We start from the raw sequence: 26,322 nt of genomic DNA, 5'->3' as shown, positions 1-26,322 counted from the left end.
TAGTATGCAAAGCTATTGGGTATTTGTTCCCATATAGTGACATATATCGGCCAGTGAACATATCAATCTCTGTGGCCTAATTGGTACGGCGTCAGACTGGCGAATGGGAGGGCCCACGATCAAATCTTCTGTACGGATTCTTTATTCTAAGATTCTAATATTAGCTATTGTTGCACATACTGAAAGGAGCATACACACGACAAACTATTAGAAAAATGTTTACATATACAGTCAAACATGGATAACTCGCCCACGGATAGCTCGAACACATGGTTAATTCGAACGGTTTCTTTGGTTCGTTCCCACGTAATGATAAATTGCTATAGATAACTCGAACTCAACACTGTTAACTCGAACTGTTTTTTGCCCAACGGCTACCGAAACGGTTGTTATCGCTTTAGAAAATCACTTTATTCCAAGCCATAGAGGTAAACCTCAACTTTTCGTAATTCATAAGCGTCGTTATTACGATCGCCCTTCCGAAGCGAGGTAAAGTGGGGTAATCTTTGCATAAACTTCAAGAAAAATCGGCAAAATTGATCGTGGGTAAAACGCTCAAAAGAAAAATATGTCTTTTCTTTTGAGCATTTCAACAACGATCAGGTTTTGCCAATGTCAATTTAAAAAACGTCCTTGCAATAACATCACCTCAAACAACAAACCAATCTCAAGTGGTAGAAAAATCTCTATACTTTTTGATAAAAACGTTTTAAACTTTACATTAGAAGCATTTAATTTGAAACAAGCCAGTTGTGCTTTTATTTATATTATAGTTTGTATATGTACATGTATCTACTAATAAATAAGTAAATACATGGACTTGTGACAGTGCTCTGATAACTTGAACGCTCTGATAATTCGAACACTTTTGCTCGGTCCCGGAAGTTCGAGTTATCCATGTTTGACTGTATATAGATATATGGCAAAACTATTGTTATATGTGATAATGGTAGTTATTATCTTATAATGACAATAGCTATTATTATATGCAGTGATGGTTGTTATTATTATTTTGAAGATTTCTTTTAGAATCTCATCAACACAGGAATTATAGCATTTACTAAGATTTGCAAGAGAGATCAGTTTGGCCGACCAATAGCAGCCTTCATCAATATTTGTCCGACTGAAGTGTTAGTCGTTTCACGACTGAAACTTTCCGAGGTAGGTCTTGGATGCGAGTCTTCTACAGTGGCCTGCAAAATAAACTTGGCCTCTTTGTTGGAAAACTATTATTCTTAATTACAACCGTGCTTCTTCCTGTGAATTTAGTTAGAAATTATAACTTTAAATTACATACGAAGTTAACTCTCATTTTCTCCTGATTTCAACTATGTAATTATGTTTTTGAATGATTATGTAGGCTAAATGCTGAACGTTTAATTTTTAATGGTTAAATATAACAATCCGTACGGATGTGATTATACCAGATACATCTTTATGTGCTTATTTCATATCATATACATGGATAGATTGTTATCTTTAATTGTTAAAAATTAAACATTCAGACTTTAGCCTACATAGTCATTCAAAGGTATAATTTCACAACTTTTTGGTTTGCGTATTTGATATTAGGGCAAAATGAGCATTTATTTAATTTGTAATTTATGGCAACTGACTAACTTCATGATGAGTAAAAATTTTGTAAATAAAATTTTAGTTTTCTAGCAAAGGGTCCAGTTTATTGAGCACACCCCTGTATGTCACACCCCTGTATGTCACACCCCTGTATGTCACACCCCTGTATGTCACACCCCTGTATGTCACAGATGACTGATTTAAGTATGTGATGTTTTATATCATACGTCATATACATGTGTATGACTGATAAATTCTACTAAAATTTTGTTCTGCCTGTTTGTTAGTATCTTTCTCCTATTCTGTGATCTGTTCAGGTTGTCCCTAATGTTCAACCAAAGTTAACATGAAGGATTTGTCACTTTGGGGGTCTTTTGAGTAATTTGTTAATCTTTTGATGGTCACATCATATATCTTGTTCATGACTCATCATGGAGTATTTTAGTATCTATTAAATATAACAACTAATAGTTCTATTTGCTAGAACAATTTTTTCCCTCTCTTTAATCGACCCAATTTTACATCCAGTCCCAGACAGTTCGTCTAATGACGGTTCGTCTAAATTTATTGGTCTAAAGCTAATTAGTTTAAAATCAACTCTTTTAATGGTTCGATTGGTCCAACAACACGATTAATCGAAAACCAATTGCAATAACCAATGCTAAGCTCACAAAAGTTGAACGCGAAGAGAGAATTTTGACTGTTTTTAGCGAGGAAAATAATGATGTTTTAGAGTTTCTACAAGCACTGGCCCATAATCTATATTTTTAGCTCACAGTATAATTGTAACATTGTTTATTATGTTAAATTTCCATCTCCTTTATTTTTAAAGTTGTTTAGTACACAAAATTTACCTGAATTTACTTTTAATTCAGTAAGATTTCCACTACTCTAACTTTAGTAGACTAAATGCAAGTCTGATTTAAGTTTTTGTTTTTCTATACCTGTCTTAAACCATAACTGTCACGTACAACTTTTATCGTATTTTCTAGGTAAATCAGCCATGCTGATTCCGATTTTGTACTCAAAATAAAGATTGGTCCACTAACTTTTAAAGTCATTTAGGCTTTTTTAAAGCGTTTTAATATCCGTCTTGAAAACAACACAATCAGCATTACAAGCTCCGCCCATAAATATGTGACGAAACCTAGCTTTTTCAGAAACGGAAGTTAGGAATGTTTAGTCTGATTTAGAATAATAGAGATGGGTGTCTTAAAACCCATTATTATCTAAATCCAGCCTGTAAAATAATCTGTCTTTTATGAAAGGTATATAAACTATTTAAAATTGCTCGTAGCTTGTAACATGATGTTTAAATAGGCTGAACGCCGAGAAAAATGAGGTCAAAAAGCGCGGTTTTATCACAAGCTAGCGTTGTTATCGCGCTTTTTAGAATATACTATGTTAAATAGCTTATCTACCTTTCAGAAAAAACTGAGATTATTTTTAAGGCTGAATTTAGATATTAATGGATTTTAAAACACCCATCTCTATTATTCTAAATCGGTCTAAACATTCCTACGTAACCTCTGTTCCTAAAAAGCTAGGTTACGTCACGTATTTATGGGCAGAGCTTGTTGTGCCGATTGTGTTGTTTTCGAGACCGATATTAAAACGTTGTAAAAAGCCTTCATTACACTGAAAGTTAGTGGACTAATCTTTATTTTGAGTACAAAATCGGAATCAGCGTGTCTGATTTACCTAGTAAATACAATAACAGTTGTACTTGACAGTTATGGTTTAACGTCAACTTTAGACTAATTGTCATTAGACTAATGATTGATGATTGATTAACTAGCTGCACTGCTGCTAATTAATCAATCATTATTTATATGACTTTCTTGACTTGGCTCCAAATGTTTGTATGGCTCCTTTATGTTTGTATTTTCAGTGGCTTTTTGTGATTCACTTGTAAATTATACGCAATAAAACATCACACTAATCAAATTAGGTAATGGACTTTTGACCAGATGTTTTTGGATGAATCGGTATTTGACAGATCTTCACTAGACCAATCGTAACAAATCTCTTATATCGGTGACAGATCACCTCTACTGTGTCTTTTAGACTGTGTTCCATGAGATGCTTCACGCCCTTGGATTCACTGGCTCTAGCCTCCCATTTTTTGCTAAGGACTGCAGGCTGGCTAACGGGGCACTAAACTGCGAGTTTGTAGAGACATCTGCCCTCGATTCATGGGTACAATTTCCGAGCACTGTCCTAGCTGATTACTCGGATTTACATGCATCAGGTATGTCTCTGATCACTCTTGGCTTCTTAGTTCGTTTGCAAGCCACTCTTCTGCTTATGTTTAGGCCCACACTTGATGTTAATAGAAGGGTTGTTTCCTTCTGTATCATCTCCTTCGTTAAGGAAGTTTTGTGCGAAATTGTTTCAATTAACTGTCTCTGGTTAGCTGACAAAGATATATATTCTTTCGACTTCACATTTTAGACTGTGTATTTCTGCATGCGCTTGCCATTTAGCCATTTTCTCTCAAGAATATGCAGCAGCTAACATGTGTTCTTCGTATCTAAGATGAATTGACAGCATATGTATCACGTATTAACTTACTAGGAGAAGCACTGATTTTAGAATTTGTTTAAAAACTTTAAATTATTTTAAAGTGGTTTTAAAATGTTCTGACCTCTGCTACTTGTGATCCCCTTAAGATCTTTCCGTCTTCTTTGCTGTCACCTTCTCTGCACACTTCGGTCTCTAATTTCCCGTTGTAAGCTTTGACGTTCCATATCCTTTTAGTAGTTACTTCTGATTTTAAGCCGGTGCCATTTCTGTTTGCCAGAACCTCGGTTCGAGTTGGTAACTGAAAATGCCCGCTCAGCGTGGGCAGAACATGTCAACTGTCATCACTACTCTTACGACAATAGAGGTCCTGCCTGGTATACCTACAAGACAGATAGACTTTCTGGGGTTTGTATAGTTATCTAGTCTTTAAAATAACAAGAACTGCTATCTGTTTAGTTATCTGTCTATGATATCGGTTTAGCAGTTAGGAGAACTGTATTTATTGCTGCTTTTTCCATCCGGCCTCTAAGTCATCAAAAACTAGAAGCGTTACCATTGCCTTTCTGAAAGCTCAACTGTCAACGAGCGGTTGAAGATACATTCTCTTGGAGCAGGCTGCAGCTGATGCCATACACACTATTGGTGTGTATGGCATGACTGTTGGTGTCATTTTTTGGGAAATCTGGGCATATCTTTTTTTCTGAGCTTTTCAGCTGCAACCAAGTTTTGTCGAATTTAATCTTGAAGCATGCTGGCTATCAGATCACCTGAAACATCAAACAAAATTTTAAATTATAGAGAAGTATCCGTATGTTCTGATAAAATCTTTTAATTTGACGTGAGTGACCCTTCAATGTTCGGTTATATGCTTTCTAAGCAAACTGACATCAATGTCAGCCGGGTGATATGCACTCCTTGTAAGAAACAGAATTATTGGAAGAAAAAGCTCGTTTGGTGTCATCTCATTGACTTATGCTCAGCCTACTAACAAGGTGGTGCCATGAATGGCTGGTGAATTAGATGGGGGCACCCATTCTAACAAGTTACTATTGCAAGCAAGGTGTGAAAACTCCAACGGGAATACTTAAATGCTCGAAATGATTGCTCAAAGCTGTGACTCAGAGCAATCATTTTTTGGCAATACACAGACCTATGAATTATGTCAACAGCAACAATTTGCTAATGAGTGAACGCAAGACAAAAGCACTTCCATCATTCTTAGAAATTTACGCTTTGTTTGTCGTCACAGTACGTTGTTATGGTTACCCGACATGGCAGATAATTATAACGCAAAATTGAAGGAGATTCTATTAATACTGAAAAGCTTTGCGCTGCATTTACATGTCCCCGCATTCACATGCGAGAGAGGCTCTTTGAATTACACCAATGGGTTTGTGCTTACATCTTGTGGCGTGCGCTAGCAATGGGTTTGTGCTTACATGTTGTGGCGTGCGCTAGCAAGAAGTTCTCCTTCACACTAATAAAGAATTTGAACAACTATTTATAAAAATTGGTGAAAACTTTAAAACTTGCATTTGTTTAAAACCTATTAATGAACAAGTTGCATACAACCAATTATTTTGAAAATATCATTGCCAGCTGCATTAAAAATTTTCCTAATATCCGTTCTCTCAGCAGAGAAAGGCATTTTAAACATTATTTGTCAAACTATTTATTCAATTTTAGTGGTTAACTGCTGCCTTTTTTTATTATTTTTTTATTATTGTTATATGACATAATTTGAAAATTATTTCTATTTGTAATGAAATTATTGCCAAAAAAGTCATATAGATATGTATATATTATTGCATGCTCTGTTTTCTCGATAACGTTTGTGAATAGACAATTTTTTAAATAGTTTAGTTAGCAAAATGAGTGATTTTAATATATAACTAGCAGTAAGCTCTGCGATGCCTGTAGGCTCTTTCATTGTCAACCAGATAGGCAGCAGGTAGGTGTTTAAGATTGTTCTTATGATAAAGTTTTGAAACCAGATCTTTTTTGAGCATATGCGAGGCAAGGTTGGATGAATTGGGCAACAATCTGGCAGCGTGTAGCGTTTTCACCAACCAACAAACACGCACACGATGACGAAAGTCATCGTGTGTATTTGTTGGTGGGTGTTGTGATGCTAACTATGCGACTAAAGCATAGTTAGCATCACAGCTGTTTTTGGCTGTTTTGCAGAGATTTTGTATGTTTCTGTCTACTTTTAGCAAGTATTTGACTCTACAGTTAAAGCCATTTGATATAAACAAAGTTTGAAGTCATTTTAAGTATCACAGTTTTGTAAGCAACAGTAAAACTCTGCTAAAAGTTAAAAAATCAAAAATAGGTACATAATAAAAAATATATAAGGTTAGTTAGTTTAAACTTTAGTAAGTTCTAGTTGGAGTAAGTTGTACCCCGTGCTTTTATCACAACATTTACCCCTGAATCCACTCTGTTTATTTTTGTTTGTCGCTAAAGTAAGTTAAAAATCTTTCATTGACTTGCCCCTTTTTGTTTAATTTGTTTTTCTAGTTGTTTAATTTTATTTAACGGGTCGTTTAATACAATGCAGCACTTTTTAAGAATTTATCGTAGGTCTTTGAACTCAAATTGCTTCGTACCTACATGAAAATCTTTCTATCAAAATGCATCAGTTTTTATATGTGAAGTGGAATTCGGAACCAAATTAGTCTGGAAAGGTCTAGCTGTATCATGTCTTTCATCGCGGTTCATATCGCCAGTTAAGTTCGTTGAGTGTGATTTTTACAAAGCCAATTTTCTCTTAAGCTTTACTATATTATTTACTATAATAAGAGTTGTATTCATCCGTCTGTCCGAAGTCAAGCTAAGAGAGTTATCAGATTGCTAAAGATTGCACAATCACTGTAATCAATCCTGGATACTCGTCTTCCAGCCAGGCCTACTATCAACTGCATCACCTGATCACCTTGCCGTATTGGGGAATAATTGTGGGGATACTTATGCACACACCTATTACCCATGATAGTCTCTCACCGCGCACGAGACTTCCAGCAAACTAGTTAGTATTAAAGATGCACTCATGTTCTCTGTTTGATATACATATTTACAACTTTGCAAAATTTCTTCACAGGCTTCAAATGATGCAGTTGGTGATCACTGGGTGGTTGAATCTGTAATGGGCTCCATCATGGCTCCAACAGTTGGAGAGGTGAGTTTCTGTCACTCATTCTCTAAGAAGATATGACACTGCAGTTTTGCAATTTTTAGCGAGAGACCTCCATTTCGTCTTCTGGTTAGAAAGTTACAATAAAAATTGAAGTTACCTTCCCAGACCAACCACTTGCTCAATATTATATTCAGTTCCCTAAGAATCTGGCCGCACAGAGCAATGTTTTGTGCTAGAGCTGATCAGACAGGAATTGTTAAACCAGAGGTGGTTAAAGATGGACTTGCACAAAATTTTGGTAGATTATATCAGAAAGTATCGGTATTTTTCTATCATTTGTGATTATTTTTTATGTTTGAGGTGATTCGATTGCCAGAATGTTTATAGACTAAAATCGACAAAACTTGATTGCAGTTGAAGCGCACGGATCAGTTGAAGTGAAAGTGCGAATATGATATTTATAGTTTTAAAAAGACCAACGGAATAGAGACGTGTATAGCTGCAACTTGGATGTATAGCTGATACCAACTATAGCAACAATTGCAACTAGTGATGCCATTTTGCATGTGATTTTCTTCTGAGCATTTTAACTGTGATTAAGTTTTGGTGATTTTAATCTTGAAACATCCTGGCAGTAAGATCACCTCAAACATCAAAAACAGTCACAAATGATAGAATAGTAAGAATACTTTGTAATAAAGTCTACTAACATTTTGTGCAAGTTTATCTTTGACTGTTCAGTTCTGGTTGATAATAAGGTTTGATTGGTTGATCATAAGGTTTGATTGGTTGATCATAAGGTTTGATTGGTTGATCATAAGGTTTGATTGGTTGATCATAAGGTTTGATTGGTTGATCATAAGATAATAATTAGTTCCTGTTGATGTTACCATCAGCAAGAAATAAGGTGTAGTGTAGAGCTTATCTATTGACAAATAAACTTAAAACTCCCAAGTTGTTTCTCAAATTCTATTGGAGTTTATCATTCCTAGGTATTTCACAAATTTATGCAAAAACACATGGGGTCTACTAAAATTAACCTATGAAGGGAATCGCCGTGGTGCAATGGTTAGCTTGCTGACTTTTGATCAGTAGGTCAGTGGTTGGAATCACAGGAGGGCCATTGGTGGTGTTAGAAGGGCATCCAACCACCATTGCTTCTGTGTCAAATCTCATGAGCAAATGGTCACAATGCATCCTATATTAGGAGAAAGATTCTTTGCATTTGGTACATCCTGAAGGGCAAAGCTGAAAGAAGAAAAATCAACCAATGAAATTTGAGTTATTTCGTTCAAAGGAAACAGCCACTTTTTATATATAGCTTTAAATCTGTCTGGTTTTATCCGCTACAAAATAATCTGGGTTTTCCCTACTTTCTGAAAATTCAGCTGGCTAAGATATTGGAGTTATCTTCTCAATCATTGCTGGTAACTAAGTAATTACCAATTGATTTGATTCTTAAACCTTTCGTAATGATTGTAATATTGTGATTCTGAGTTCTGGTTACAGCCATACATGCAAGTGTTGGACAACATGACTATAGCTGCGTTCAAAGACATGGGTTGGTACGTGGTCAGTGACAACTACACACAGCCGTATATCTGGGGTAGAAACTCTGGCTGCACTTTCTCTCACAGAGAATACTGCACTGACGTGGCTTCAGGGACTACAGAGAGCAGATTTTTGTGTAGCAGCAGGTTTGTTACCCCTTGCTATGTAATTTAAGGGTGGTTTGCCACCACCCCGCCTCATACATATAAATACTAAACATAGTTGCTAGTTTATCCGTATATTTTGGAATACTCATGTGCGCTCTGCATGCCTTGGTTTATAAAAATTGTTTTGTTGAAGGAACTATAGGCTAATATTTGCATCACAAATTTTCATGAGGCTTTTCTCATCTTAGCAGCTAGGTGTGAATACTTGCCGTGTTCACTCACAGCATTTGTTAGCACGTCTGAATGTTCGCAGCAGTGATTTATATTGATGTGTCGCGCTTATAAGAATATGTTTTAGGAACCAAAGAGTGTTTTTCTTTTTTCGATAAAATATTTATCAGCTTCAGGCATTAGAAAGCGTTCGGTGCGGCAGCATGTTCTCTCTGCTTTGTTGTCTACTAAACAAATTAAAATTGATAATAAGCTGAAAAGTTTACCTGATTAAATTTAACCAGTATTTGGAGTGAATTTAAATTAGAGAATTCAATTTTAAATCAGATGAAAGCAGCTCATCAATAATTGATCTGCGAATGCTGCCTGCTATCAACAACAGTAATAGTTCTAGAGTGGGAAGCATGAGGATTGATTTTGATTTTTCTGGTGACTAACATCTGAGTTGATGATGTTATCCACATGTCTACACTGTCTGAAGTTTATATTTTACAATATATACATCTCTTTTATCTTTTATAGTTTAATCTATGTTTTGACAGCAGTTTATCATTAAATGATCAGCTAGTGCTGCCTGCATAAGGATCGAGTTTGATGCCTTCCGATGAGTAACATCTGAGACGATGATGTTATGCAGGTGTTATACGCATGATTGCATTGTCTGAGATTCATATTTCAGATTATATATAACTTATTGATGATTTATTCTTGAGGAAATACTTTTTACTTATTAAAATTCATTAATGACCTGTCTAAACAGTGGTATGCACGCTGTCAATTTGGATGAAGTTGCACATATGTTTGCTCGTGTTGTTCTGAAAAAAAGCCAACTTTTAGCAGCCTTCAGTGGGTTGGAGTTAGATTAGGTACATAGCAAGGATTTATTTCACAATGTTTCACAAATGTCTGTTAAATATTAATTTCAAGTCGGTTGAATTGGATGCGTGTAGATGTAATGTATATACGCGTGACGAAGGTAGCAATAGTCATCATTATGAGAAATATCTGTGGTTTCAAAAAGTAACAGATTCTATTGTAGCTGTGACGATTGTTGGAGAGGAACTTTCTGCAAATTTTCTTGGCATTCAGCTTGCTGCCTCTGCATATTTTTCCTCTTTACTGCTCTTACCAAACTATTGATTAGGATTAGTATATCCCTGCTACACCTTTACAGGGGAGAAACAGGATGTCACTATCTTCATCTTCACAAGGGTATCTGTAAGGGTCTAGGTTCAGGCCACTGCCTAGCTATTACTGCTGACGTAAGTTTATAAATATTTATCGGGCAGCTCTACAAATAAAGATTGACAAGGTCAGCTAGGCAGCCTATCAAGTTCCGTAAACACGCTGTGTTGGGTTTCGTTTTTCCGTCGATCATGATGGGCATCTGTTTCATGAAAAAATTAACAACAGGTGTGATGATTTTACTTGGAATGTAACATCCTGTTTTAATGTCTCTTAAAACTAAGTGTAACTTTCACAGATCTTGTGCGGAGAGCCAGCTGTGGATGTGCAGCTGTGAAGAGATATCAGATTTTTATTAAATTTTGTAGATTTTTTCCTTTTTAATTATATATCCAGCAATTGGGTATTTTAGACACTGGTTCTCAGGAAGCGGACAGAGTTTGAAACCAAATATTTTTAGTGAGCTGGCAGAAGGCACAGAGCATACGCCTCTGAAGTTTGGATAAAATCAGGCAAAAAATGTGGAAACACATAAATGTAGACTTAATTGAACAAATTGAACCTTGATGGCCGGTATTCTGGCTTGTCAGGGTAGCGCGTGTCAGAAACCCTGACAACCGATATAGCGGCCTCCGCATGGCTCTGTTTACAAATGCTGTTTCTAAGTAACAGCTCGAACTAATCAAATTAATTATTGCATAGGCCGGTAGATCAAAAATCGTACCTCTGTTGTTACCATTTTTAAATATTTTCACCAATTTCCTTCGCTATTATAAAAATTTTACTGCGTAAATGTGTTAGTCCGCATTTACACAGACTGACAGACAGACAGAATGACAAATGGGATTTATTAATATATATAGATTATATTATATTATTAATATAGATTGAGTTTAAGAAGGAAGCTCACTGATTGTAAAACAAGTTGTCTCTACTTACTGTAGGTCTGTATCTGGAGAGGTCTGGTTTATGAGTCTTTGTTTACGCAGTATATGTTTATTATATTATAAATATTATAAAATTTACTCCTAGAAATTCATTATCTTATCTTTAGGTTTCAAATTTACCACATGCAAACTTTGTAACTAAAACTTTTTCATTGTGCGGTACCCTTATTCACTTTTCGCCATAATAATTTCTTTCATGTATTTCAAATATGGATTGGTCTCCTTCAAGGTGCATTAGAATTCTGGGTTTGCTTTTAGATGCTGAGTGGTTATGAACCAACGCTCGCTGCCTTGCATAGACATTGTTACACATGCTTTTAGCATTAGTACATTTAATTTATTGCTTGCTCATTAGCCAATAGCAAAGTGGATGATATTCAGTGGGACGCTTCAGCCGCGATGATTAAATTCGACCATATGTAGCTCCGTGTATAATTGATATTTTATTTCTGTCAGCCAATTGTTCATGCTTGAGAATATTGGGATTTCATCGGGTGGAAGGTTATGTTTATGGTCCAAACCCATTTCATTCATCTTAAAATGATGTTAGCGATTCCATCATTCATATTGTAAGTAGTAAATATTTGAAAGGAAAATGCGTGTGCTAGAACTTCCTAAAGAGAACAGATCATACGAACTGATTCTACTGAAGTCTTATCAACAGCTTGGTGATGCGAAATCGGGTTTGCCATCCTGTGTGTATAGACTATTTATTTCATGCGTTTGTATACAAAGACAGCTATTCATTCTAGTGATGCAGGGAGTGCTGCTGTTTACAATGCGTTTATAATGGCTCGCGTCACCAAAATCGTGAGCGCATCAATGTTTAATGTTTTACACACCAGTGTGAATGAACCTCGATAAATATGCCCAAGTTCAATGAAGTGCTTGGAAATATCGATAAAAACCTGCTGGATTGGACAAAACCTTCTGGATTGGAAACTTTCTTGTTAAGGTTCTCAGTCTCTGTTTTGGTGTAGAATTGAAGCCTTCGCCGTTAAAGCCACTGAAAACTTCACATTGTTTCAGTAAAATGGCTTTCACTTCAGATGAGTAGAGTTGGTTGTAAGGCTTTCTGTAGGCTACAGTAATAGTTGGTGTTAATATTATATTTGGACCATGAACTTGGCTGCGAAGTTAGATGTTGTGGCACTTTGTAAGTGAACCTGAATCACTCCATGAAAGGGTTAATCCGCGAGTTCGCGTCATCATCAAATTGGAAATCAAAGAGTCATGCGAGTTTTCTTGCTAATTTTTATCGAATGTTCATATGCTTGCGAAAGATAGCATTGGCACTTGCGAATGATGTTGGAGAAGATGCATCACAAGTTTTTCCATTTTAAACATTTTCCACAGTTCAGCTGTTTTTCGATTTGATGCGACTTGTGTGAGCTGCTATGTCTCTGGCGTAGAATTAGTTATCTTTTTTAACGAAGTATCCGGGTAAATCTACAACATGTGGATGTCCCTTTAAGCACTTACTGAGCAGTAACTCCATGTGCGCACAACTCCAAATTTGCATCATTTGCCTCATGGAATCATAGGCAATGACATTTATCAATTTGTGTAAAAGTGTTGTTATTGAGCATCACACAGTGGGGCATCTATCATACCCGATACATTGCTTCGGGTTTGCCTGATGTATCCGAGCTTAGGGTGAGCTATCTTCTTATACAGGAGGAGTGTTTCACAGAGAAGCCCTCACCTGATGGCTCTTATGAACAATTCTGCCAAGACTGTCGCTGTATTGAGACAACCGATGAGCAGAAGGCTTTGTGCTTGGAGCGACGATGTACTCCTGGCGGCCTCTTGGAGCTCAAGTTTGCTGGAGACTGGTGGGTCTGCCCGTATGGAAAGAGCATCTTGGTGAGCTCCATCATATTTTGTGTGTACCTCTATGGAAGTTTGTACCTCTATGGATGTTTGAATATGGCATTGCAAAGAAATTTGTCATTTTCTTTACAAATAACCGCGAAAGTGTAGCATTTATCTTCAAAAAAGGTTTTAAAGCCTTGGTTTTTATCGGTGAACTCATAGATATTATTAATCCTTTCATGGGAATTTTTTTGTAGTTTTGCACCCCGAGCGCGAATTAATTTAAAACTAGTCCATATGTTTTACTTTCACCATTTTGGTCATAACTCAATAATGGTTTGTACGATCTTTATGAACCCAGGATGCAAAGTGATCAGTACAAGACTTTCCACAAAATGGAAATAATAATGCCTACATTATATCAATATACATAAATTTTGTTGTGGTTGATGGGGTTTTAGTGATGAGTATGCCTGAAAGTGTTGATCAACAGAGTCATCAGAACTCTCTGATTTGAAGTCACTAAGGTTGAAATCTGTTTCACTTCCTTCAGATTTGTCCATAAAGTGATTTAACATTGGATGTGAAGACATTAACATGTTTAAAAGGTTGATTAGAATGCTTTTCAGGAATGGCATACAATCCATTTTCAAACTCCCAAAGATTTTTTTTTACAAAACTTTTAAGTAATGCAATCGAACTAAGGAAGGATTCTATCAGTCTAATATTTTTTACTTAAAGTGGACCCTTGTTTAACTCAGTCTGATATTTTGGCGTGTATGAAAAACCTTTTTAAAAAATGCAGATGCTGGTGACAATAATGTTGCTCTGTCCGTGAGAGATCGCATTATATAGGTGACATAAATGTAGCTTCGTATCTTAAATGATTAAGGAACGAGTTAGTGAGCTTCGTCAGTGGTCATCTTCATCGATCGGTGAGCATCATCAATGTCCATCAATCATTTCAGCTCTTTTAATATTGATGGAAGAGCTAGTCTCTGTAATGGCTAAAGCCTGGTTCACACTATATCGCCGTAGGTCCGCATTTTTCTTTCGTCGTTCATCATCGATTATGTGAACCGTAAACCGATGACATCGTCAAAGCGATGTGGACACCTCGGGGAGGTTTGCAGCTGTCAAACTTTCCCGATATTTCGCTGAGCATTGACAACCGCCTTTCAAATGAAACCCATTTCGTCGATGGTAATTCGCAGTCGCCGATAGCGTGATTTATTTATTTCCGTTTATGACTGTTGCTGCGGGACTAGTATTTGATTTGAGTCACGCGAAAACAAAGAGGTTTCTTCGCGAAAACTTAACCCTTTGACAGGGGAAATGACCAGAATGTCGTTTACCGGTTGCGTGGAGAAACGACATTTATGTCTATTTCGGTAGACGTTTATAAAGCTGTCGTCTAGTAACGTTAAACAAAGGATATGAACACTAGTAAGTTTTAAATATCACCAACAAGATATCAGTCGATGGTTTACAATATGAAACGATTATCTGAGAGGCGTTGCTTTGTGCTAAAAGCTAAACAAATCGCGATTCCTTGGAAAAGATTAAAAGTTGGAAAAACCAGTCAACATCGGCTCGACTTTCAAAACGGTAAAATAAAAGATTATTTTATCCTGCGATCGTTAGTGATTTTTTGTCTGATCAGAATAAAATTAATTCAAATGATAAAAGTGATGTAAACTTTTTTGGACTTTTAATATACTTGGAATATGCAGAGAAAACGATCGTTATGGTGGCTCGCACGGCTACGTTATAGCGTTTGACTCTACCGAAAAAGATGCTTCCAAGCATTTCATACAGAGACAATTGCACATGGTTGTAATTTTTTTGAGTAGTAGATATGTGAATGAATGTATATGTACAAAAAATTTTGTTCATTGAACTAAATTTAAGATTTGAGCTATGCATGTTCATAAAATATCGATTTTATTGAATTTTCGAAAATAAATTACACGAGTCTCGGTTGTTTTTGGGGGGGCTTATACCTGGTCAAAGGGTTAAAGAGAAAAATGAGAACACTACGTCACTGATGCAAACACGGATGGGTTTGTCATAGTGTGAACAACGTTATCAGCGACGATCACCAAAGTATTGTGGCATCAACGCTGAGATACGGCGAGGTAGCGTGAACCAGACTTGACAATTCTATGATGCAACACCTGCATGGGCAGATGGTACACAGCCTTTATTACAACAGGTGGAAGTGGTTAACATGACCTTGCATTGCCCCTTTTCTGATGTGTTATGCACTGAGAGGGACCGAAGGCTAGAAGAAATGATAGCAGCGCCTCCAGATCCAACCTCTAGCTCAATGCAATCTAGTTCTTCTACCGATGTTTATAGTTCTACAACTTCTGTAACTTCTATAACAACAGTTCGGGAATTTTCCAATCCTGTTTCATCCTCATTCAAATTGAATCCTCTGAGCCCACTTTTACTGTTTCTCTTCCTATACACTCTGTGTAGCCTGGTTCTATAGTATAACTACTATATATCATTCTCATTACCCATGCAATGGTTTATCTCATTGGATTGGTGCTCTCCACTTTATTGAATGTTTACTTTTTATGTGTTTATATATTATAGAATGTCTGTGCTCAAAATGGATCTTTTATATTTCATGCTATCTTGTATTGGGACACTATCCAGTGCAATAGATTTTAACTTTTATAAAGCATTTTATTGCAAACGAATCTTTTTTAAGCAAATATATTTTTCCATACTTTAACAGTTACAGTTAAACTCATATTAGTCACAAACCATAGAAGATTATCTTGTTTCTTGTGTGCAGACAGCCATGCTACATCTAAAGGTTTATTAAACATTCAAGGCTTTGGTATATTAGACATCATAGAGTTGGATATGTTGCGCCTTCTACTGATCTGGATATTTTATATCCAAACTATGCGTACCAGCTCTCCAAACTTGTTGACTTTGGGGTAACTGAACCTGCAGCAATGAGAAAAGAAGGGTCAAAGAGACAGCGGTTACTTTATCTATTAACATAAAGTTGAATCTATTTAACCGAACCTGTAGCAATGAGAAAGGAAGGGTCAAAGAGACAACGGTTACTTTATCTATTAACATAAAGTTGAACCTATTACCCAGTACATCATTACAATAAAACCAAGAATCCGGTGCAAACTTGATTTTGCGGTGTTCGACATTTCTTTAATACCTGCATTCATTCTCGTTCAATCTGTTGCCATTTTATTCAATTTCCTCTATAGCAAGTCTCATTGTTCTGTCACAAAAACTGACTAGAGTTCAACTGTACAAAGTCGAACATCAACTTTGAACGTTTTTTTTAACTTATTTACAAACACTAATAGAAACTTATAGCATTCAAGTAGCACCTTTTATGTTGCCAAACCTGTTGTTACCACAAAGCCAAATTGTAAAGAAAAAAGGATGACGGAAAAAAGAAGTAAGAAGAGTGAAGAAGGAAATGTATGTGCAAGAAAACTTCAGCAACATCTTGTAATATGATTATATCGGCGAATATGGTTGCTGACAATGTAAAATAGAACCCCGAAGTTTTTTCATACAAGAGTTTTTGTTTATTCCATTTGATTCATTTTTGACTAAAATGAGTTAAATAGAATCACATTAAGCGCATATGTGGTTGCTGCAATCGTAATTTTAAAATACCAAACTGTACAAGAACGATTTCTGGCATTGCGAGACAATGGAATAATTTTTTTACTAAAACAGCTGTAAACACAAATTGTAAAACTGAAATAATTGTTTAATCAAAAGATTAACAGAATTTATTTAGTTTTTTTGAAAAATATTTTGACATGAAGAGAAAGGTTTATATTGGTTTAGACAATTGATAGGTTTAGTATAATATGCTAGCAGCTGTCATTGCTCAAGTTGCGGGCAGTAAAGAACTTGCTATACAGAGCCATGTTCCCCCATTTAGTTAATTAAAGCTATATGCCACTACCTGGGCAGCCATTTTGAAAATGAGTGTTTTTTTACACTTTATAGAGTAACCATTTTTGGTCCTGTAGCAGTTGAAAGAAATTTATCACCATGACAACCATACCATTTCTGGTAGTTGTTAGACTTGCAAATACATCTAAAACTAAAAAAATTTATTAATAAACATTTTTAACCTACAGATGTCTCAAGTTGAGTATTGTTGTCATTAAAAGCAAGCGCTGGATATTTCAATGTTTGCATTAGTTTCGGCATCAGAAAAAGTTCTATCCAGCTTCGTGACCCTCAAAAATGACAAATTCATCTTTTATTGAGAGATCGATCATAAGTACAGAGGACTCAGAGTCCAGATTTCAGAACCTGAACTAGAATAACGGAAAGCAAACTATGACCAAAGTTACTTGACTCATGTGCTGGCTCTCTGGGCATTACAAACACTAAAATGCTAAAGGAAGAGACTCTTAGGAAAATGCCATGAAAACTAGGGATGTGTATTTTCATTTACACCACTACAATATAGCTTCTAATCTAACTTATTCAATTCGAATGAAGATAAATCTTAAATTAAACCTCATTTTTTAATGACATTCTTTAAAAAGTGGATCAAAAGTAGTCTTTACTCTTAATTTTTCAGTTTTAATGAATAGATTGTTGGAAGAAACGTTTAATATAGAAATATGGTACTAAAAGCCTAGCGCGAGGAACTAAAACTATTTCCAAAAGATTTTTCAGAGAGCGGTCAACCCCTTCATATTCCCAGCATTATATGATAAGCTAAATACTTGATCAGTGAATAGAAATTCAAATATTTGAATAATCATGTTATTATAGAAACACTGTCCAGTAGGAAGTATTAAAACCTACGGGATGTTGAAAAAAACAAAATTTGAAACATTGAAACACAGTGTAATAGGTATGGTTTCTTACGGACTGCCGTGGAATGAGGCCATGTTTACCAGCATTCTTTTCTGCATCCTAATTCTGTCCTTCAACTCCTTCTTTAGTATTTTTGGAGTAGATCGCATGTGGAGGTTCGTGCGCCAATGCATTATGAGTCCGGTTACGCCTTCACACGTGATTTCAGGTGTATTGAAGACAATGCACGCTGGAAGAAAAAGCATGTTCAGCAATATTTAGACTTATCTTAACCCTTTGAACCCTGATGGCCGGTATTCTGGCATGTCAAGGTATTGCGTGTCAGAAACCCTGACGACTGGTACAGCGGTATCCACATGGTTCTTTTTACAAATGTTGTTTCTAAGTAATAGCGCAAACCAATCAAATTAATCGTTGGATAGGGCGGTAAATCAGATATCTTACCTCTGTTGCTACCGTCTTTAAATGTTTTCTTCAACTTTCTTTGCTATTATCACAATTTTACTTAAACGATATTGCGAAAAACTTGATACGACTGAATTTTTGGCATGTAATAGATAGCTGGGATACAGACGATGAATTATGTGATACTAACTATAATTCTGATGAGTAAGAAGAGTCAGAAAGCGATGATGACTTGCACTCAATAAATATGATGAATACTGCAAACATTTTTAGAATCTGTTAAAAATCATACAAATTTCTATGGTTTTATCGAAAAACCGAAACGCTTCGTATTTGCAGAGATTTTCTGTGTGTTGTTTGACTTGTTTTCTAGTGTTTCACCAAATATCATTAGAGTATAAGAATATTTAGATATATTTAATAAAAGTTTTAAAACATCTTACTGTTTGACAAATTGCCAAAGGATACCGACACACTCAAAGAGTTCAAGCTGGCAGAGTCGACATACGAGCCAGGGAGGCATTAAGGCTAGACATTGATGACACGTTAACACCTACAGTAGATGACTTTCTGTTTTTTACAGTGTGTAAAAGTGTTTTTGGGTTGCATAAGACTTATGGAAAAAAACTTTATGAATTTTCAAAAAGGAAGTCTTTGAATAACTTTTCTTGGAATCAAATTGTAGCTTTTTAGAATGGCGAAATATATATTTAAAATCCTTGTTTTATGATTTAGTTTGTAACTTCCTCTCCCTCACTACAAATGTATTTATCCTTGAGAAACTCAAAAAACTGCATTCATTCCTTGTGAATAAAGTGCACCAGGATTATTAATAGGAGTTGCTTCCACGTCAACATAGTCTTTGGTTTAAAATAGAAAACAGTTGTCAAAACAACTATGTCCAATCGCTGATGTATTCATGGCTTGTATCTATTTGCCTTAATTATTTTTATAAGAAATCAAATGTTGTAATGTTTGCAAATGAAATAAAAATCTCACTTTATTTTTTTACAAACCTCTCATTAAGCAAAGATTATACAAATTCAAATAAGTTTGCACGTTTTGTTTTTGAGTTTGTTTAAATTGCAATCTTATTACTCCACAGCTAATAGTAAAGAAGCCAGTGATTTGATCATGGGTATAGATTAAAAACTTCCTAACTTTTTTGCTGGTCAATATCTATTTACCAGCAAAACTTCTAATTGAATGCCACCTCTATTTGATAGCCAATATTGAAAAAAGTTTGAAAAATAGAGCGCAAAAGGCGTTCAACTACAGGTTTTACAGTACTAGTACCAATCTTTAGTTTTTGTAAACTTGTTGAAGTACTGCAAACTATTGGCATCCGAGAATCGCTGCTTGGTAAAGATTTGAAACTGTTTTCAGGCTGCTATATAGCCTACAGTTGGTTAATCCATTGAGTTTTTCTTAGCTATTGTCTGCATAGACAGCAGGTTAAAAGTACCTTATTGCATTATAGCGCCTCAGTGCATTCATGCAGCTCAGTATAGGTTTAAAAGATAGTTTTACGAGACAATTTTTTTCATCATTATTGTGAATGTTTTCCTTTTATAATTATTCAATTCACTAAACTTTTATTAAACCAATATTTAATTTATAAAAATAATTTTAGCGTTCTGTGACTACCGTAATTTTGTGCAATGAGAAATTGTTAATTTGCTAGCTTAAAAAATTAAATTTTTTAAAAATGTTTCCTTCCGAACTGTAAAAAAAGTTTTGAAAATCACAAAATTTTATCACATTCAGGTGAAGAGACAAACTAAAATAAATTACTCTGTTAGTAAGTGTGTAAAATTAATGTCTCTGACTGACGAACAGGAAAGAAAAATTTTTGCAATTGTAAGATAATCATGCAGATCTCAGTTTTTAACAGGACTTCCTTCAGAAAAGCTGAGTTGCAGTGAATAGAGGTCATTGCTAGACTTGACTCACTATTTAAGTATTGCATCTATTATCACCAATGGTATACCATGAAGATCTCCCAAAAAATTGAGTTTGATTTTTCAAAAATTAGAGTAAGTTTACGTAGAAATAGTTTGTCAAAACCGTAAAAAGTGGTTCTAACCATGGTGACAGTTAAAACAATGTCTTTGAGCCTTAATATTCCCTAGTGGTTTTATCAAACTTTATATACTGGTAAGCGTTGCTACTGAGCACTAGTATGCTGGCAGTTTTGTGCAAGCGTCGTTAAAGATTGCATGCGTAATGAGTACGTACATAATTATTCCATGGTATGATAATATAGTTGAGTGGTACTGGTGTTAGCGCGCTTGCCTGGGAATACAAATATTTGGGTTTGATTCTTATATTCGTTTCTGATTAGTGATTAGTTAATTGGTAATGCTATCCTATCTGTACTTTTTAAAGAAAGAAAACAATTTTCTGCATGCGTTGCATCCTCTTTACATCCTGAGCGTAATTTCGCTTTCCAGAAATTATTTTTTTAATCATAATATTTTCTTAGCAATGGCAAGTCGTGCCAGATGCCTTACAGCTACATAATTTTACTTATTTTAGATCTATGGATTTTGAGTGATTTTAATTGAACAATATTAATACTGAGAGTGATTGATTTTATCAGTAATAACAATGCCGTAAGCTGTAATAATATAGATGAGTCGTTCGATGGTTCGAAAATGGCTGAAAAAGTGTCTGAGCTCATTTTGCAACACATTTATGATATTTTGTTATTGCATCAGCTAATGCAAAATGTTTTGCAGTTTAATTTGGTATCAAAACATTTTCTATAGACTGTACGGTTCAAAAGTTATGACGATTTATAGGCGCCCATAATAAACCATAACTGTCACGGACAATTTTTATGTATTTGCTAGGTAAATCAGACATGCCGATTCCGATTTTGTACTCAAAATAAAGATTGGTCCACTAACTTTCAGAGTCATGAAGGTTTTTTACAGCGTTTCAATATCAGTCTCGAAAACAACACGATCGGCACAACAAGCTCCGCCCATAAATACGTGACGTAACCTAGCATTTTAGAAACGGAATTTAGGAATGTTTTGTCCAATCTAGAATTATAGAGATGGGTGTCTCAAAACCCATTATTATCTAAATTCAGTGTTAAAAATAATCTCAGTCTTTTCTGAAAGGTAAATAAGCTATTTAACATTGCATATTTAAAAATGAGCTCAAAAAAGCGGGATAACAACGCTAGCTTGGGATAAAACCGCGATTCTTTGAGCTCATTTTTTTCAGCGTTCAGCCCATTTAAACATCATGTAACAATCTACGAGCAATTTTAAATAGTTTATATACCTTTCATAAAATACTGAGATTATTTTACAGGCTGGATTTAGTTAATAATGGGTTTTAAGACACCCATCTCTATTACTCTAAATCTGACTAAACATTTGTAACTTCCGTTCCTGAAAAATCTAGGTTTCGTCACATATTTATGGGCGGAGCTTGTTATGCCGATTGTGTTGTTTTAGAGACGGATATTAAAACGCTTTAAAAAAACCTTAATGACTTTGAAGGTTAGTGGACCAATCATTATTTTGAGTACAAAATCGGAATCAGCGTGTTTGATTTACTTGGAAAATACGATAAAAGTTGAACGTGACAGTTATGATTTAAATATAAAGTTTTATCTATTATGTAATAATGTCCCGGTAAAGATATTAATTTGGTAGCAAAAGAGTTAAAGCATAGCAGACTTGGTTACCTTCCCTACAGATGACTCTAAAGTGATCAGTATTTGCTTTTGCAGCTGCTTTTATCATTTTCCTTCGTTCCTCATTGTGCCTATATCGGGAGCAGACGGATCTGTAGCGAACTTTAAAAGCCAAGGTTTTATCTAAAATATAACAAACAGGAAATATTAAATGCAAACTAAAAACCTGCTTGAAGTGACAAATGTATTTTTTTTTCTAGAAAATTGCTCATTTTTAACCTTGTCAATATCACAACAAAATGTATATTAATCGTCAAATTTGTGCTCAAACAGCCTAGATACAGCTTAGGATAAGGAGTTGTAATCACCTACCCTAATTACCAGCAATTAGACTAGGGGTTCTCAACTAGGGAGGAATTCTCCCCTAGGGTGAAATTTTGAATATGCAATGGGGAACAGAGAGGTGTATGATTTGTTAAACTTTTAATTTATGTCCTGCACTGCAGTGTGAGTTTGGGTTTCACCATTTAACATTTTTGGTTTTATCTATAACACTAGTTGCTAATAATGAGCTACTAGTCAGAACCCAAATATATATGAGCACATTCATCCAGATTTTGTTTGGATAGTAAGTTAACCTAGTCATAAACCAATTCACTGCCATGCCGAAGGTTATGTATTGTTGTGTGTTGTATGCGTGCTGTATAAATATTAATAATATGTCGTTATATGTTTAGATATGTACAATAAAATGGAATTATAATTTGCTTTGGTTGTTTTCAGCCATGTGAGTTAAAGGTGCGTGGGGAATCAAATTTATGAAAAGGCATAAAGGGGGAACTGAATAAAAAAAGTTGGGAACCCCTAGATTACACTAAGCTGAGTATATTTCAATTACCGTACTTTTCGGACTATTAGCCGCTACTTTTTTCTGATGATTTGAGCCATGCGGCTTATATAAGGGTGCGGCTATTCTGTGGCATTTTCTTTCACCGCTAGGGCGCATTAACCAGAATCTCCAGTTAGTGCGCCTCTAGCGGTGAAAGAAAAGACGAAACAATGCCTAGTGGTACTGTTCTGTTAGGCAGTAGGTTAAAAAGCGTCGGTTAATACGAAACAGTGGCGTTAGGCACTGTTCCGTTTTAAACAGCAAAGTTGCTGCCAGGTTAAAAAGCACCAATCTGAGTTCTGCGGCCTACACAAAGGCGCAGCTTATGTATTGTTTTATTATCGTTTTTTGGGGAAATAAAGCAGATGTGGCTTATATAGGGGTGCAATTTATAGTCCGAAAAGTATGGCAATAGCCTCATTGGCCATTGCTAAGGGCTACACTGACCATAATTAACACCAAGGTAGGCACAACCTGACATCAATGCGTTTGACAGATACTTCCTGCAATTGGCTGTTAGGTTGGAGCACTCTTGCGACGCTCTCGTCTCATTGGCTATATAGAATAGTGGCGATGACTCTGGTCATTTGAAAAAATTATAATGAAATTCTAAAATTTGTTGCAGATCAGCTGACAACGGGCAACATATATCTCTCTTACTCTGACATGAATAAAATAGTAATTTTGCATGAAGTGATGAGAAGGAAATACAGTCTTGAATGCCCAATCTGTGTAATCATTAAAAAAAATTGGTGAGATAATATTTTTTAACCACCATCTTCCTGTATTTACATGTATTCTGAAGCATTCTCATGTCAAACTTTCTTGTTTCTATTATTTACATACATTTGTATGACTTCAGCCAATCAGAATAAAAGTTGAAATAGTTCTGTTTAGCCGAATACCAACTAAAAGCTCGCACCACAAACTTTTCTTTGGGTGGCAGCTTCAAGTGAGAAGATATTTGTTTTAAGAGAGCAAAAATTCTGTTCTCTAGTTTGTAAGACAACTTTTCTGATTGCTATATACAGTTGAAAATCTCTTTTCAATGAGCAGTTTTATTCAGTTACACTTACAACATTTTCTAAGTTTTTGAGGATACCATTCACTTAACTTCAGTAAAGAGTTATTATGAAAAGCTATTGTGTTTGTAGTATATTTATAAATATGATGTCGGAATAGATGATTAAGTAACTTAACATAAGCCTGCTGCTACAACTTCCATGTAAGGCTTTATATTTCTTTTGGAAAGCAAAAAATTTACTGTTAAACTTTGACAAAAACTTACCACTTTTATTCAGATCAAGGGCCAAGGAAAGAAACCCGCATGTTACCATAAAAACGTTAAATTTTCAATGAATTTTCACTCATCTAATTTTAAATTAAAAATTTCTTTGAAATAATCGAAGCTTGGAATAATTTTCACTGTTAAATTAGGCATGAAATACTAAAGATCGTAATCAGTTTTGGAGTCTAGTATAGGAATTTGCATAGTTTTATAGCTGAGTAGAAAACCGAAAGCTCACATATGGGGTACTCACATAATTAAAAAAAATATATTACCCGAGTACTTGAGCAATACTCAGATAAACATTTTGCTGTTAGATTCGGCACAAAGGGTTAGCAATGGTATAAATTAGTTGCGCAGTGTGTAACAAGCTTTGAAAATAGCATTGCTACTTGATGTTTGTTTGAAGTACAGATTTCAGTCTAAAGTGTATTGATTTTCGATTTACAAAACCATGATGTGAATAGTTTTATTACAATTTATATGATCGACTTCCATCTTTCATGTAAGATGCCCCATGGAAGAGTTTACAGGTTTATGGATCACCTCAGATCTATAGCAGCGCTTTGAATTTTCCCGAGTGGTTCAACAAAAGTTGGTAACAACTGTCTTATACTGTATGTTCTGATCCTGCTCCCTTCGCACCCGTAAGTACTGCCTAAATAGTGTTGTCATCTGTTAGAGTTCTTACAAATGGTTGTGTGATTATCTAAAGTTCTTCGCCAGTAGAAATTTGCTCATCACCATGGTGTGTTGTGGACTTGCTGCTATTCTTTTTGTGCTTTAAACTAGTTAGTCATATAAAAAGAAGAAAGATGGTGGAGCAAACAAAAGTGATTTAAACTTGGTAAAGTATTTCAACCACAACAAGATTAGAGCACAGATGCCATCAAGTTGAAACCATTCACAGTAAGATACAGTAAAATACTGGAACTAAACCCATCACCATATACTTTATAAAATGAGCTTGTTTATTGTATAAATTGACCCCTAGAACGCTCTATAACTGTTTGTAGAGTTCCTAGTTTATTGCGAGACAAAGTTGAACAAATTAAACAACCACAAGACAAAGAGTCAACGAGAGTAGCAAATGTTTTTGCTCATATGTTAGTCAATATAAAGTTATTGCGCAACCAGTGGTCACAACACCTTTAGTTTTAAGAGCGCTTGGTAAAGCTTGGTCTTTTCTGTAAGGGAAAGACAAGAGTAGCAAATGTTTTTACTCATATGTTAGTCAATATGAAGTTATTGCGCAACCAGTGGCCACAAGACCTTTAGTTTTAAGAGCACTTGGTAAAGCTTGGTCTTTTCTGCAAGGGAAAGACAAGATAAAGCATTCAAGACACAGGTACTATGCTGTGGTGCATAGTTTAAAGCATTTGATCAGTGATAACATTTTCACCTTTGTGGAGTACAGTGATGACACATCGACATTCATGTTACCTTGGTGTATACCATTTTGTGATGTATTATTCCACTTATTTTTGCTGGTAACCCACACTTTTCTAGTACATTAATTCTTGCAAATAGTTGTATGGTTGCTTTTACTCAAGCAACCTTCTATCCATAATCTAGGAGCATAATAGACATCGTGGACAACTGCTAGGCAAGTTGAAAATATTAGCTCACTTGAATCTAACAAGTAAACATACCTGCAGGAATGGTTGACGTAGTAGTTTCTAGTGAGAATGCAGTAGTTGGGAGAGACTGTCCCGGTATGCATACACCTTCATCCTTCTCAGGGAAACTATCACAAGTAAAATTCTCTGGCCAATCAAATCCATACTGCTCGATTGTCCCTCGACAACCGGACTGCACTGTCTCGCAAAGATTCCGACACGGAGGAATCGCTCTGTTGAGCACAGTGCAAGGAGGAAAAAAGAGAGCACAAAGAAACGATAACAAACTCGATGAGCAGTCGGTTTTCAGTAACAGAGAGAACTGACGAAAATCTTCCTTCGCGGCAGCTTGTGTTTCATGGCCGAGGTTGTTTGAGTAAGATGTCTGGTTGTAGCCTAAATTCCAGCATGATTCAATCTCGATCTCTTCGCAGCGCTGGCCTAGAGGTGTTCCGCAACAGAAGAACAACATAAATAGAAGTCTCCCCATACTGACTTCTAGCAGCAGTGTGATTGGCAGCAACGCTTGAACTACATTTCAAACAGATGCG

General features: G+C 35.6%; 2 protein-coding genes across 2 annotated transcripts in view; one reads left to right on the top strand and one right to left on the bottom strand.

Annotated features, from left to right (window-relative positions):
• The window catches only part of LOC137396135 (ciliated left-right organizer metallopeptidase-like), a 26,538-nt gene extending 10,716 nt beyond the window's left edge, over nt 1–15,822 (top strand). The window contains exons 6-13 of the mRNA XM_068082291.1: nt 1,030–1,161; nt 3,643–3,826; nt 4,379–4,506; nt 7,205–7,282; nt 8,750–8,937; nt 10,304–10,391; nt 12,939–13,127; nt 15,292–15,822. Coding sequence (XP_067938392.1) covers nt 1,030–1,161; nt 3,643–3,826; nt 4,379–4,506; nt 7,205–7,282; nt 8,750–8,937; nt 10,304–10,391; nt 12,939–13,127; nt 15,292–15,573 — 1,269 coding nt within the window. The 3' untranslated portion in view covers nt 15,574–15,822. The remainder of the gene's footprint in view (nt 1–1,029; nt 1,162–3,642; nt 3,827–4,378; nt 4,507–7,204; nt 7,283–8,749; nt 8,938–10,303; nt 10,392–12,938; nt 13,128–15,291) is intronic.
• On the bottom strand, nt 15,788–26,322 carry LOC137396136 (frizzled-7-B-like). Its single transcript, XM_068082292.1, has 4 exons — nt 25,805–26,322; nt 22,027–22,158; nt 17,967–18,144; nt 15,788–16,043 (listed from the first exon to the last, which is right to left on the bottom strand). The coding sequence occupies exons 1-4, from the start codon at nt 26,259–26,261 to the stop codon at nt 15,986–15,988; spliced, it is 825 nt and encodes a 274-aa protein (XP_067938393.1). The 5' UTR covers nt 26,262–26,322; the 3' UTR covers nt 15,788–15,985.

Source organism: Watersipora subatra, chromosome 5 (genome assembly GCF_963576615.1).
Source record: "Watersipora subatra chromosome 5, tzWatSuba1.1, whole genome shotgun sequence".
In the NCBI taxonomy this organism is placed as follows: Eukaryota; Metazoa; Bryozoa; class Gymnolaemata; order Cheilostomatida; family Watersiporidae; genus Watersipora; species Watersipora subatra.
The sequence above is the reverse complement of the archived record's forward strand: the minus strand, read 5'-3'. Positions and strand labels throughout refer to the sequence as shown.